Raw genomic sequence first — 15,777 nt, forward strand, 5'->3', positions numbered from 1 at the left:
TCAAATATCTAATTAAAGTATTTAACCATGCATGTACAAGACAGGAATTTTCATCCCTCTACTGAGAAATATGAGCTGCTCCTCAATCCTTCCCCAGGCTAGTATTTACAAAGTGCCACATCTTCCACAGACAGCAAAATAATTCAGCCCCGTACCAAAAGCATCTCCTGGCAACACAGCTGGGTTACTATGACAAAGGACACCAATTTGTCCAGGTGAGGATGAGATGATGGGTAGAGAAGGCAGTTGCCATAATGATTCAATACTCCTAATTTAATAAATCCTGCACCCTGGCTCTGGGCAAAAGCTAGAAATTGATGCTTTATGTGAAAGTCAAGCAAGGTAATCAAACATAAAGGCTATTTTTATAGAATACTTCACCCTATTTATCCTTCTAAGCCTGTGCACAGAGCTTATCAGGTGCTGAATTCTACCACCCCAAACAAAATTATTTTGCTTCACTTACGATTAACTGCATGATAATTTTCTTGCAGTCTGGCACATCGAAACTGCTGCACAGATCTCTCACAAGCATCCCTTTGTCCTTACTCTGGTAAACTTCAATAATGTTACTTAATATTGCATAACCTTAGGGTTAAGCAGCACGGACACCAGATTCCTGAGTTTTTGTCTCTTAGATCCTTTGCTCATCTGTACTCTAACCAGCAAAAATATTACTTCTGGTCTCATAAAAGTAAAGTATGAATCTGGTTAGATACAGAAGGCATAATCAGCTTAGTGAAAAAAACCACCTTAGTGAACTGTGTATAGATTAAAGAAGAAAACCAGCTTGAAAGCAGATTTGGCTAGTAAGTACCGCAGCATCCACTGAAAAAAAAAAAAATCAAATGATGAACTTTCAAGAAGATTGTGACCATCAACTTCAAGCATGTTGCAGAACATTCAGCAACTGGATTTTCGAATTGTAGGTCACAAAGGAAAGCAAGTTCTTGCTTAAACAAGAAGGCTCATCTGTGGGTGAATTAAACTTCATGACGTTCCTTTTACCTGATATCCTGTGTTCCTGTATACCTGTTTGGACTCTCCCAGGAACACTGGTTTAGAGCTAGAAATTTCTATTGGATCTTACAGCAAATTATTATTATTTTTCAATCCAGATGGTAAAATTTCTAGGTGTGTGCACCTGAGCAAAGATTGTGGGTCTCCATCCAGTATAGACTAACTAACCGTGCAAGAAAAAAGTGTACTATTTTTTGGATTCATTTTGGTGGTGGGACATGAGAGGAATGTTGCACCTGGCACTTTATAATGCTATCAACAGAGGCAATAACAGAGATTTCTTAAGCCTGGAAGAACGATAAATGGCATTCTATTACAAATAATTGGGACAATAATCATAGAAAGAGAAGAGCAAACAGAGCCTCTGAAGAAGAAAGTATAAATTATAATCAATTAACATGTCATTACCAAAGAAAAACTTTTCAACAAAGGGTCTCAGTTCTGTAACATGAACAGAGTTCATTGATGAAAAGCCAGAAAACAAAATACAACGTACTGACCACAATCACCAGCTGAACACCAGGAGAGTAAAGGAAGACAGAGGAGATAATGTTTAGAGTTTTTTCTTTTCTTTTTTATTTTAAACATAAGCTCTGCTTCTCAGATAGTATTAATGTTGAGCATTCAAAGATGCAATGCAACACAGAGGACAGATGCACACCCCAGTCAATCCTGGCATAAGCTGTACCAGATTTCTGCTGCTCACCTCTCAGAGCAAGGCGTTGACTTGCCACTGCGAAGACTTTTGGTTTCAGCTTCTGAGCCTGTGTTCCTTTCACCTTCATCTTTTGTATTTGTAATTTCTCCTTTGGTAGCTGCCCTAATTACCTTCCTGATGAAAACAGGGAATAAAAGATTATAAAATTGTTTTTCTTCCCAGGAAACAGCAGCCTGGCTGAAATACTGTGATGTGCGCATTCTCTTAATTTCATCTGACCTACAGACAGCTCTGGATATAAGGGTCAACAGACTATTAAATCTGGTTATCAAACTGATTCCTATGAACAAAAATAAACATCATATTTGCTATAAACTGTTTTTTAAGGCACAAAGCATTAAAACATCCCTCCTACTCAACTTGGCCACTTCAAGCTTTGAACCAGAAGTGCCTTTTGTGAATATTCCTCTCTCTTTATTTTATTTTTTACAGTTTATACACAGCAAAGTATTTTTAACTAAGTATGTGTATTTCTCCTAGCAATTTACACTACATGTATTTTCTCTTAAAGACTGCTTTGCAATTTCTACAATTAGATGCATCAATGCCCCAAAAATGCTATTTTCTGAAAACATAACATCATCCTCTTACCCTGCAACATGTGGCCTAATAAGACAGAAATGAAAGAAATTAAATAAAGGTTTGAAAAGTAATAGTATTCTTCATAGACTTACAAACAGCAGACTGTTGTTATCCCCTGACACTAAGCATCAGTAGGAGTTGGCCCCAAAATGCCTTTGCTAAAACAAATACACTCATGAGATATATGAATGTGGAACCTGAGGGAGGAAGAAGGAGCAAGGAAGGAAGAGGAGGAGTAATGAATCGCTTCTAAGACAGGCCACAAAATATACTAGGAAAAACAAGCCTAATTCTTGTAGGATTAAATTTCCTTTATAGAGAATGCCATCACCAGAAAACATTTCAGGCCACAAATTGAAAAAGGCTGCACATCACTAAAATAAGCAACAGACAATTATAAAAATTAATTGTTTCACATAAGGAAATATGACTAATAGATTTGCACAAAGGATTTAAATGAAAAGAGGATTAGAAGAGTAAACATTGATGCACTTTTAGTATAGCTACCAGTTAGCATGATTCAGAGCAACATCTATGTCCTATTATAGTAGATTCCCTAGATTATAGTAGATTCTTCACCTTAATTTGAGAAGCCAGAGGTGTCCCGATGCTCTTTTCCCCCAATATTAAAGAGAGATAAATCACTCATGTTAATTTCTGGAGTCACTGGAACAAGTAATTCCCTACTCAGCTGTCCTCAAAAGTAAAAAAGCTGTAGAAAGCTATCTACCTACCCTATATTTAGGATTCATAATAAAATGTGTTCTTTCTTGCAACAGAAACACTTTTCCAACTACCAGCCCATGAAGCTCCAGCCATGATATGAACGTTCATCCGATTTTTCTTCTCGTTCACCCAACAGCCTCAAGTTATGTCCAGACACCATTTGTGCAACCATATATTCAATGCATCTGTCTATGTCCCCTGAGAGTAAGCGAGTGCTCCTCTAAGGGCGTAGCCAAGCTGGGGCTACGTGCGTCACTGAGACTGCAAGATGACCAGCAATAGATCTGTTTATTCACCGTCACGTGCACAACAAAGGAGCACTGCTTGACTGTTCGACTGCATTTGCACAGCTGGAAGCTGAAGGAAAACTTGACTTGAGAGCAGAACCAATCAGTGTACATAAAAAACAGGCCTCGCAAATACTATTTTTTACATTTGCTTCTTCAGCAAACCTGCCTTTAGGGACACTGTGTTACTTCCGGGTATAAACAAGAAAAATCCAGGAGTAAAATTGCCTTTTTTTCTGCTACCTTTATAGCTGAAGACTAATTACTGCTGCATTTCCTAGGAAACAGCACTCTAATTATAGTAAGTATACTTTTAAACAAAGGCTGTTTCTAACCCTGGAAAGTTTGAGGCTGATGTGAAACGCTGGAGAAACTCAAAAGAAAATCCATCCAACCACATACAGTTGTTATTCGATTTACCAGTTTCCAAAAAAAAAAAAAAAAAAGGCTTTACCCTATCTTTCTAGGTCCACTGAAGACTGATTTATGCCCAGTTGTGGAGGAAACTGATACATCTGTCCTTTTTTCTTCATTCTCTTGGGGTTCATCTTTAAATGTTCTTCCTTCATCTTTATTGGAAACCGTATCTTCAGTGGAGGGGGAAAGAAAAAAAAAAGTGAATGCTTTCACAAAAAAAGGCAGCATGTCAAACAGCCTACAAAAATAGGTATTATTTTTCAATATTAAATAAAAATAAATATTAAATATTTTTCAATATCATATCAAACCATATGATAAAATAGCATGGAAAAAAAACCAACTTGGGGCATTCTTTGGCTTTTCCTTTTTATAAAATAAAACAAAACTTTAAGGACCTTGAAATGTTTCTCATTATGAAGTCTTGCCTTGAACTATCAGTGTACAGTATTTTCTTTGTTAAATTAAAGAATGTTTTTCTAATTAAAATGTTTATTCAACTAGGATCAAGGTGTGGGGAAAATGGCCTAAGTATATCTTTAATATATCTATCAAATAACAAAGTAACAAATCACAAAATAAATAGCCAATTTGACAGGCTGCATAACATCAAAACCCAAAGAACATTAGATACTTGCCAGTTTGACAGCTTCTGAACCGCAGTGATATTGGCAAGATCAGCATTTTGCCAAGCCGCATATTTGCACCAGGCATTTTCCCAATGGCAGTAATGCAGTCCCTCTCCCCACCAACTGCCCATACCCACCACCTTCCTACTGAAATGCTACATCTGAAAGCAGACTTCCTAAATTACAGCTTCTGTGTGCAGGGTGAAGTAGTTAAGTGAAGTCAGAAGCATCAGCGTTTATTAAACCAGCGGTCCTGTGGTACCATGCAAGGTACCACGGCGGCTCGCAGACACGGTATGCTTGCAGTGCTTGGTTGAGATGGCCAGACTGTTTACTGTACCTAAAACTGCAGGTGCGATTTATTGGAGATATCTGGGCAAAAAGGAAAGTCAAGTAAGAACTGAGAAGTACCAAGTAGTCTGGATGTAGCCCATGTTCCAGCATACAGCACAGGAGTTAAAATTTATCTTTCTTATTCAGAGTTGAAGAAGAAAAATGAAATACTTTTAACATACCACCATCACAAGTAAGAGAGCCAAAGTGAAAAAAAAAAAAAAGGCTGAGTTTAGATCTCTGCATACAGCTGAACTTCCTGGCAGGAACTCAGAATGAACTTTTAGAGCCTCTGCTCCTGGCTTTGCAGCTGCATAATACTGTCCACCTGTCTGGACACTGAGATTTTAAGCAGCTCGCTCTCTCCACAGAGATACTTCTTCATTCATCTATACCTTACCTTTCCTATATATTAATCATTCACACATCACTGCACAGTAATACCCAAATAGGAAATTAAGATTAAAATACTGATTATACTTACACCTCCAACAGCGAAGAATAAAATACAATACAAGTCAAACACTCTGGAAACAAGGTTCGAATGTATTAAGCACCAGCAAATCTCTCCTGATCCCTACCTGGGAATTTGCGTAGGATAGACTGTCTGACAACATCGGTTCCAAGATTTGATTGTTTGAAGCGCTTTGCTCTCTCTTCAAAAAACCATTCTCCTGTCACTATCCGTAGCTGTCTATATGGGGAAAACAAAAAAAAAAAGCCAGAGACACATGCACATTAACAAACTTGGCCAACAAAAGCTACTGCTTAAACCTTTAGGTCATCATTCAACCGTCATGCTCACAAACTCTGGACAAGATTTGCACAGTTCAAAATAAAGATATAAAAATAAAGATTGCACAGCTTGGGATAGTAGGACATGTAGCAGAAAAATAATATCATCTTGCTTTGTAAATGAAATGTAATTTTCAGTACATGGAAATTAACTTGGCAAAAAAAGCATTTCAACTACATTTACCAGATTTCCATAGAAAACACGTAACATACCATTTCCCTAGTCCTTTGGATAGTGAACTACCCAACCTGTTTTCAGTATCTCCAAAATGACAAGAGCTGTGGAAACAACAATGGTGGATGGAGGGAGAAAAACCCCCACCGAAGCTCCTGCCAGCCAAGTCAGCAGTTCCTGGACTCAGCCTGGTTACATACAGGTTGCTGCAAGCCTCTATACATATATATATATATATATATTTCATCTCTAAGATCCGTATGCTGCCACTATATGCAGTTTCTTCACCTGATAGTGCTGTTAGGAATTAGCTACGTGTTGGAGGTTCAGAGCAATGAACTTTTGTCTTTGCTACTGTTCTGGATAATGCTGCTGCTTCTGGTTTCAAATTCTCTTACCTATACTAACAACAAAAAAATCCTTTACTAGCATTGCTGTTTTCCATAGGTATATTTTTATGCTGATTGCTAGCCTTTCCTGAATTAGTTTCATGGTAAAGCATCACCATTTCTACTGCCTCACTACATACAGTTGATAGCAAAAAGCTGCTAAGCAAATACTCAAATAAAAACCAAATAAACAAACAAATTCCAAACCATTAGAAACTGATTTAGCTCCAGACAAGTTCCTGCTTAGTTTACGCTCAACAAAAAAAACTTATTTTCAAACATATAAAGAAAAGAAATCATCTAGTCTCTTGGGCATGAAAATTTCTACAGATAGATTTAGAGCACTGATTAATATCTTTGCTATTAAATGACTTTTGAGTCATGCCTGAATGGAGAGTCTGACTTGGGAAAATACTAAAAACAACAGAAGAGGATCCTGTCATTGGTAAAAGAACCCTGATATCATCAGTTCTTCCTAATTTATTAATTAATCATGCACCTTTGCATGAATCATTTAAAAAAAAAAAATCAAATCCAAAACATGTGCCCATAAGTGCATAGATTATTGCCTTATCTTCTTGTTGCAGACTCCTAGTGACAAAGCTCCATATAATTCATCATCACAATCAGCCAGTCATTATGTAAGGCATTAAGTAAAATCTCTATGTTTCCACTCAGAATTTTTAAATTACTTTTGTTAGACAGAAACACTAGAAAGGATTCATTGCATTAGAAACTATGCATGGTCTGGCTAGTACGAAAAACAGTTTTTCTCTGAACGTGTATTTTCAGAATTCATTTACAGCACACACTTCTGTGTCGTGTTATTTTTATACCAAGGTTTACAGCAAGTTTAATGCTTTATAACAAACCATAAACCTATCAGACCTTTGACTACACCATCATATTCCATTGCAATATAAATGGCATATTACATTGTAGTATGAACCACCACGGTTCATTCTTTTTTTTTTTCCCCTCCCTCAGTTACTCCCAGGTTTGACCATAAAACTCCATAAGCGTCATTTTCCCCCTGGATAGTGATTTTATTCACCCCTATATCTTACAGCAATGCTTAACTTGACCAAGGTCAGACAGGGCACTCCCCACCCCCGTATCCAGACAAGTGCCTTCACCCTTTTCCATGCTCAGGACAACCTGAAGGAAAAGGTGTGACTTGCGCCCAGGGCTTCAGCAGCGCGGGAGGCTGACCCACACAAAGCTACAGGCTCTTGCAAGCAAGACCTTGTAATTATTTCTGCACCCAACCCGGAACTGTGCCACTTGCCTGGGCTGCTGTGGTTCATGGAGGGGCCGCCTGTCTGACACAGGGTCCCCGGAGAGCCATCTCCTTCATTTTCTGGCCAGATGTGAACAGTGATGAGGGAAAGAAAACCTCTCCAGTGCCTCCTGTGTCACAAGTGCCCAGGGGACCTCAGCCTGGGTAGAACAGTGGCTGAGACTGGTGTGTCTGCTTGTTTTACCATATGTTAATCTTACAACCTGACGTTGAGATTAAACCTCACAGCAGCAGGACCAAGGGCTGGAGAGATCAAAGGAGCTGAAGCCAAGGGAAAGACAGTTGGGGCAGCTGTGGAAGGAGGCCAGGAAGGAAGAGGATTGAAGGCTGCTGGGCTGTCCAAGGGAGGATCAGTGGGGGTGCTGTTGGTGGAGAGAGGAGGTCCTCCTCCAGCATCCATCCTAGGGAGAGGGCCTTACTCTCCTCCTCCACTCCACTGTGGTTTGGGTCACTCATACCCTTAGAGCTCACCATCAGTCTCCCTCTCTCCGTCCCCACTCATCCCCTGCCATCCCAACAATCTCTTCTACACCTCACTCAGGGAGCAAAGCAGCCTGCAAGAGAGGGGCTGGTTCCAAGGCAGGAGTACTGTGGAGAAGGACTTTCTCTTCGTCTTGCTGTCCCCTTGTAATAGTAACTACTAACCCCATACTTATATTCCTCACAGTTGCATAAAGCCATTCAGGAAAGAGATAGATTAATGTATTTGAGCAGCGATAGCTGATTCCTGTATCTTCCGGCAAAGGATAAACAATCAATCTACTTCTCTTAGTAGGCTGTAACCTGCTGCCATTAAATATCCCCTAATTATGCAGCTGGTCCCCTCTTGCTTAGCCAAGAAAGTTCAAGGTCATTGCTGCATGCTCTGGCAAACTCAAATTGGACCCCCCCAAAGAGGAGGGTGCAAATGATCTCTTTTGCAGGCCTGAGTGGGCAACAGAGTGCAACAGCCGCTACACCGATGGAGCTGAACCATGTGCTGTTTCAGCTAACAATGGTAAACCGAATTGGCTATCTTCTTCATCTGGCTGATGTTATTAAGCACTAACAAGTAATAATCCACATTTTAAACTGAGGTGCCAATGCCTTGGTAAGGCTACTTTGAGGATACCCACACCCATTCTGCTCTGACTTCACCATGAGAACCAGGTCCGAGGTAAAACACAGACAACTCCCTCAATCGAGGTAGGTTAGTCAACCTCTCTAGCCAATCCTGTTATCCACAGCGAAGGGGAAAAAACAACAGCCATCAATAGCCAGCCATTGCGAGTGTCACATGGAACAAGTCTAGAGGCCTCAACCTTTTCTTCAGGCCTTCGTTCTTATCATCAGTGCTCCTCAGTCTTGGGATCCTGACTTCAGCGAGCAGTCCCCTTTTGTGAAAATGTCCTTACCCAACAGAACACCTCTACAAAAATATCACATTCTAACAAAATAAAGGGAAAAAACCTAAGCTTTGCAGCTTTGCATTTCTAGTGCACTAATACTGGAGGTATTTTTCACGTATACTGAACAATTCAAAGAAAGACTAGTGTTCATGTTATGTTAATCATTCATACATGTCAGGAGTACCTATTAAAACAATTTTTATTCTACATGTAAATAGAAATGAATTAAGATTAAATGAGTGCCTAAGTCTGAATTGAAGTTTGAATTTCATAATTGCATTTGACATTCTGAATAAAATTGAAGAGCAAGACCTAGACAGTCTTACAGTAATGTTATTTTCATGCATTTATCATTATGACAAAAGGAGACTATCTTTCCTACTGAGATAGCGCATCTTTCCTCTATTTCTGATACAGAACTTAAATGAATCCTTTCTATATAGATAATTGTTTCAGTGAGAAAACAAATGAGGGTGTTTGCACAACAGTACATCAAATCAGTGCTCGCAGGTTTGGTTTTTGTTGTTTTTAAAATGGATCCAAGGTCCATACTGACTGTAAATCATGGTATGTGCATGCATTTTCTTTACTGTCCTTTCTCAGTTAGCATGTAACGTACAAAGTAGAAAATATGCATGTGTTCTACCAAAACAGTGTTTAGACTGGCCTTCCAAGGTATACAACAGATGCTGAAGTCAGTGGCTTTAGAAAGAAATAGAACAGCGTTATAAATTGTAATAGCAGCAACTTTTGTATGATTGTTCTTTCCTATACTCAAAACGGCTAGGAAAATTTTAAAGAAAATCACATTCAAGTAGGTAGCTTTAGTACCAAATACTTTAGGTATCGGCTAAAGTCCTTATACATTAATTACTGATCCACCTACTCACATCATCATGTGAGAGGGAGTACGTTATGATTCCCTGCTTCTTCTCCCTCTGTGATCTCCTACTAAAGAGATTAACTTCACTAACGCACTGCTCGGTGTAAAAATGGAACATAACCTGCAGCCTATCCCTGTCAAAAACTCAGCTTGTTATTTTCCACTCATTTTTGCAAGATACTTCATGGTTACAAGCCCAATTATAAAAATTCCACTTAAGATGGAAAGTCCCAATTGTTACTTTTAGTAATTTCTTTGGGGAAAAAACCTCATATTGGTAACACAGTTTCACTATCCATTTGATCATCCAGCTTAACCCACATCCACAGTAGAAGAGAGAAAATTAGTCTGGCTTCCTTTTCCTCTCCTGTTCCTCATGTATTTACTTCTTTATGGGTTGTAAAATTTGGAAAAAAAATGGCAAGACCAAAGTCTGGATACAACGCAGCCTACATATGAACATACCAAAATATACACACTCATCTTTGTATGTATTCAATTCCATAACATAAATTAATTCCAGAATAATTTTTAACATGCTGTGAGGCTATTAAATAGAATTTTTTGACCCTATTAAAAGAAGGCAAACTTGCTTAGAAGTTACTAAAATAAAAATTATAAGAAATCTGACAAGCATTTTCATACTAAAACATTTGAAATGCCTCTATTTTGAGGCTCCTAATGGGAATAAATGTTACTAAGATACTAATGAATTTTCATGACATTTTAAGACAACATAATTATTTCAAAGATGAAGATAAATTTCCCATTACTGCTTCATTCTGCTGTAATAACATGGACCACCTAGGCATTTTATCTTGCTGAAGAACTCAATCAAAATAAAGGCATTGTTCACAGATATCTAGACACATTTGTAATGAGAAATACAGACAGCATCAAGATGCAAAATCAGCTTGCCAGCAGACTGCTTGAAGAACTTGATTTCCTACAACCTATTGATCATGTTAGTTGCCAAATTTAAAACATAAACTCACCACATTTTAAGAAAATGCAGGGATAAAAGTGACCTTAATGGAAAGTTTCTCTTATAGCACCTAGGTTTGATAGCTCCTCATGACCTCAGCTCCTTGTATGCAGAGAATGGAGCAGAAAGCTTCGGCTTTCATCAAATGCGTAGCTACATACAGGCTTGATTTACCTCATTAAATACAACCTGACCATCGAACGCACACAATCACATAAAGATTGGCTTGTTCTCTGCCCTCAGTAACTGCAGATCTAAGAATTTTGCAGAAGACTTAGGTCTAACCCTTCTTGACCTTTAAGTGCTTTATCTTGCAACTTTATATTCTAGCTGGTAATAACTCGCATGGGGGAAAAAACCCTAGTAATTTTCTCTTTATGAACATTCAAGGGAAATATCCTTTTTCAGTAACTGTAAATTGTAAGACAATTTATATATAAACCTCAATTTGTTATACTCAAAAAACTGATGAACATCTCTTACTATTCACATTCAAACATCTTTCCTCAAATTCACTAAATCTCTTTTTGAAAGTGTTTTAGAATGTAATTAAGGTGTTGTAATGCACTTCCCCATCACCATAACAGTTTTTCAGGCAAGTCTGACTTTGGAGAAATGACAGATGAAATTCTTTAAAGATTATTTTGGAGAAGGCAGATTCACTTGTTGCCAGGTGAATATGTTGTGGTTGACAGATGAACATTTATATTCCATTATTAAACAAACTAGTGTCTCACCCTTACAGCCATCATCAGCTACCAAGTAATTTTTTTTAATTTGTTCAGAAAATAATACTGTGTATTACCATATCCTTAAAAAATGAGCATCTTGAAATTACCTGATCCTCAAGTCAAAGTCAGCATACTTGCTGTTTCCCACCTTTTTTTTTTTTTTTTTTTTGTGGTAGCTGAACATAAACCCACATGAATGTTAAAGCAGTGATAACATTTGATCCCAGGCTATGTGACAGAATGTTCTTTTTCTGTACTACAGGTATCCCAAACTCCTGTGCTGAGTGGATAGGTAGGACTCAAGGCGCTCAGAAGGAAGGAATACTCAAAATGTATTAAATGAAGCAACAGGCAGAAGCTGGCTGGTATTATCTACATTTTCTTTTATTGCAGCCAGATTGAGGAGGGAGAATATGTGAGAGGAACAACTCTGCAGACACCAAGGTCAGTGCAGAAGGAGGGGCAGGAGGTGCTCCAGGTGCCAGAGCAGAGATTCCCCTGCAACCCATGGAGAAGACTATGGCGAGGCAGGCTGTCCCCCTGCAGCCCATGGAGGATGATGGGGAGCAGAGATTCCACCTGCAGCCCGTGGAGGACCCCACGCCGGAGCAGGTGGAAGCACCCGAAGGAGGTGGTGACCCTGTGGGAAGCCCACACTGGAGCAGGCTCCTGGCAGGACCTGTGGATCCGTGGAGAGAGTAGCCCACACTGGAGCAGGTTTGCTGGCAGGACCCTGTGGGGGACCCACGCTGGAGCAGTCTGTTCCTGAAGGTCTGCACCTCGTGGGAGGGACCTACACTGGAGCAGTTGGTGAAGAACTGCAGCCCGTGGGAAGGACTCACGTTGGAAAAGGACTCATGTTGGAAAAGTTCATGGAGGACTGTCTCCCGTGAGAGGGACTCCATGCTGGAGCAGGGGAAGAGTGTGAGGAGTCCTCCCCCTGAGGATGAAGGAACGGCAGAGACAACGTGTGATGAACTGGCCACAACCCCCATTATCCGTCCCCCTGTGCTGCTGGGGGGGAGGAGGGAGAGAAATCAGGAGTGAAGTTGAGCCTGGGAAGAAGGGAGGGGTGAGAGGAAGATGTTTTAAGATTTAGTTATATTTCTCATTACTTGACTCTGATTTGATTGGTAATAAAATAAATTAATTTCCCCAAGTTGAGTCTGTTTTGCCCATGACAGTAATTGAACAATCTCTCCCTGTCCTTATCTTGACACACAAGCTTTTCTCTCCCCTGTCTAGTTAAGGAGGGGGAGTGACAGAACGGCTTTGGTGGGCACCTGGTGTCCAGCCAGGGTCAACCCACCACAGTCTTTTACTCCCAAAATAGGACCATCTTTACTGATGTCATCATTCCTGAGAGGTTTATCCAACCTGTTTTTTAAACAAGATTCTGCAACCTCTCCAAGTTATATCAGTATTCATACCACCTAACCTAAATCCTTTCACTGCAATTTAAGTATCACATTAATTTTCTTATCCAAAGTGAGTATGTAGAGCAGCCTGTATGCCTCCTTAATGCAGCTGCCTTTTGTAGATTTAAAACTGAGTTATCTTCAATTTTCTCTTCCCTAGGCCAAACATTTTCTACTCCTTCCATTAGTCTGGATATTCTGTGTGCTATGTTTGTGATCATTATTTTCTGCTGAACTTTCTCCAGTTGGTCAACATGAAGTGCACTACACAAAACTGGGCAGAGTACTCTAGATAAAACAGGATTGCGTCATGTATTTTACAGGCCATAATTCTGCTTGTACATCCCTGTGTGATGCTGGACTTTTCTACAGTGGAAAATAATGTTGATTCATGTTCAGCTTTTCATTCAGTACAATACCCAGGTCCTTTCCTAAGGAACAGCTGCATAAGGTCTTTTTTATCCTCATTCTGTTTCTGCAGCTGCATTTTTGCCCAAATGTAGTACTTCCACATGCCCATAGGGAGCCACCACTTGCTTTTCCTTCAAACCACTGCTCTAAATTGTAAGCATCACTATGAATCCTAATCCTGTCTTTCAGCATGCCTGCAGCACCGCTCAGTTTTATGTCACCTGTAGGTGTAACTGGCAAACACATATGCTGTATCAAAGTCCTTAACTAAAATACTTAACAGTAAAAAGCCAGGAAACAATCTGCATTCTGCTCTATGCCAATTTTTTTTAATTTTTTTTTTTTTTTTTTTTACTATGAGAATGGAGCTTTATAATTTTCCAGGCAGGTCTGCAATCACACTGACAGAATCTATTCCAGGGCGTAGCTCCCCTTGTTTATCAGCTTATTAGAATGGCAGGAGAGAAAGTGTCAAAAGGTTCACTTAAGTCAAGTTACAAGACATCAACAGAGCCTCCTCTATTCACGAGGTTTGTCACCCTATCAAAGGAGGAAATTAAATTGGTTTTGACATTATTTGTTCTTGAGCCATGTCTTACTCATCATGCTGTCATCTTCTCTCGGCTTTCAAACAGCACAGCAATCACGTGTTTCAGTATTTTTTAGAGAAATTAAAGGTAACTTGACAGGGTCAACAAATCCCTTGTTCTTCCTTTCTTTATTTTTAAAGAGTAGTATTGTGTTTGCCATTCTCCACTCTGTCATCTCACCTGCACCCCATCATTTCTGAAAGGCACAGCACTGAGACCATCTCAGGAACTGGCTGAAACAAACTACAAGGAGTTCAGCCAGGCCCCTACCAATTTAAAATAATTTCACAAAATCAAGCACTTAAACATGGTTCATCTTAAGAGGTGAGACATTGTTCTCTGGATGTGCCCCACTGGTTGCAGAGAAGGTTAAGGCATTTAGCTAAAACCAGATGTTAACCTCCTAAAGCTAGATGACAGAAACCCTAAACTCCATGTCCCACTGTATTAATTTTTCACTAACTCTCTAGGTAGCCAAAGTCTGACATAACTAGCAATTTAGGTTCACTCTCTGATACAATTTACAAAAAAAATTATCTTCCTGAGCTCATTAGTTTGATGGTCTCCAAAAAAAAAAAAAACCAACCAAAAAACCCCCAAACAACCCAAAAAAAACCTCCCTCTGAAATTACTCTGATTCTTTCCCCCTTTAACATGCTTATTTTACTGTGTCTTTTTCTTATAACATCCAGTTCTTACATCAAGATACATAACTAAGTTTTGTGGCCCAAAATATTTCTCCTTTCCTTCATAGCTATCTTACTGAGTCAAGCTACAAAATCCCATACTACCATACCAATCCAGTGAATTATTCTTCCGAGCATACAGCAAGTAAATATCTTTGAAGATATAACATCTCTTTCTGTTTATTCACTTGATATCCTGTGTTAGAATACCGATTCTCGGCTTTTCAGCACTGTGATCTGATACTCTCCTCCTCCATTCCCCATGCTCAATATTCCAACTGTGAAAAACATGATATTCCCTTTTGTTTTACCTCCCACCATAGGACAATTTACTTTAGAACGCTCACTGATAGAGACATTATAAATACAGCCCTCTCTCTTCACGCAGAGATGTTCAGTTACTAGAAACACAGGGGAAAAAAAAGCAAGGATAGAAACACGGATTGAAGTGCTTGGACTCACAGTTTTTACATCTTCTTCCTTACAAATCCACCTACCACGTCACTTAGAACATACAGACCTCACTTGTTCTTAATTCTGTTTTGTTAATTTTGAACTACTTGATTCTTACATTTATACTTTCATAATGTGAATATGCTGTCACTAGCTTGTAACTGATTTTCTATCATTTTCAGAGTACTTGCTTAGTATCTGCGATGCTTGCAGCTTTCTTTAGAAAGCCAGCTAGTTAAAACTGGCTTGCAACTGGAAAAAAAAATCAAAAAAACAAAACCCGCAAAATAGTGCAGCAAATAAAACCACCAGATAAACCTCTTCCCTTATGTACTTTCTATGCATATGCTTTTGTGCTAAGGGGATGTAAAAAAGCACAAAATTACTTATACAGCAGTATTTTCTAAACATGTTTATGAAAGCTGCACAACTTACGCGATCTTGTCGCACACCGAGCACTTCCACTGCCCATCAGTTCCCACGACACGGCACTTGTTGCAAACTCGAAGTTTGCAGGTTTGGCACAGGTCTCCTCTGTCAAAGATTAAGCCCAGGTTTTTCTGACAGCGAACACACACCCTGCTATTGTCCTGTTGGCAATGATGGTTTCCACCTTTCCTTCTTACTTCCAGGAGCTCATTTTTCAATTTCCTAGAAGAAAATGAAATCTTTTAATTTGGAGATACAACTCAATGATCTGTAAGAACTTTTTAACAGATTAAGATTTAGAGCTAAAAACTAAAAGACACGAATAAGTGCAATACAGATATTCTTTTTTATATTTGGTGCATTTTTTGACACACATATGACAAAGAAGAATAAATCCATCCTCCACCTCTCAGACATGCAGCCAAGAGGTAA

The 15,777-nt window shown here is 39.2% G+C and overlaps 1 protein-coding gene across 3 annotated transcripts in view; it reads right to left on the reverse strand.

Moving 5' to 3' along the window:
* SYTL5 (synaptotagmin like 5) overlaps window positions 1–15,777 on the reverse strand; it is a 98,526-nt gene that overhangs the window by 33,625 nt on the left and 49,124 nt on the right. For all 3 annotated transcript variants that reach the window (XM_075774322.1, XM_075774311.1, XM_075774307.1), the window contains exons 3-6: window positions 15,352–15,567; window positions 5,294–5,406; window positions 3,788–3,920; window positions 1,727–1,852 (exon numbers count right to left, since the gene is read on the reverse strand). In XM_075774322.1, coding sequence (XP_075630437.1) covers window positions 1,727–1,852; window positions 3,788–3,920; window positions 5,294–5,406; window positions 15,352–15,567 — 588 coding nt within the window. The remainder of the gene's footprint in view (window positions 1–1,726; window positions 1,853–3,787; window positions 3,921–5,293; window positions 5,407–15,351; window positions 15,568–15,777) is intronic.

This window comes from Balearica regulorum, chromosome 1, assembly GCF_011004875.1.
Source record: "Balearica regulorum gibbericeps isolate bBalReg1 chromosome 1, bBalReg1.pri, whole genome shotgun sequence".
NCBI classification, from domain to species: Eukaryota; Metazoa; Chordata; class Aves; order Gruiformes; family Gruidae; genus Balearica; species Balearica regulorum.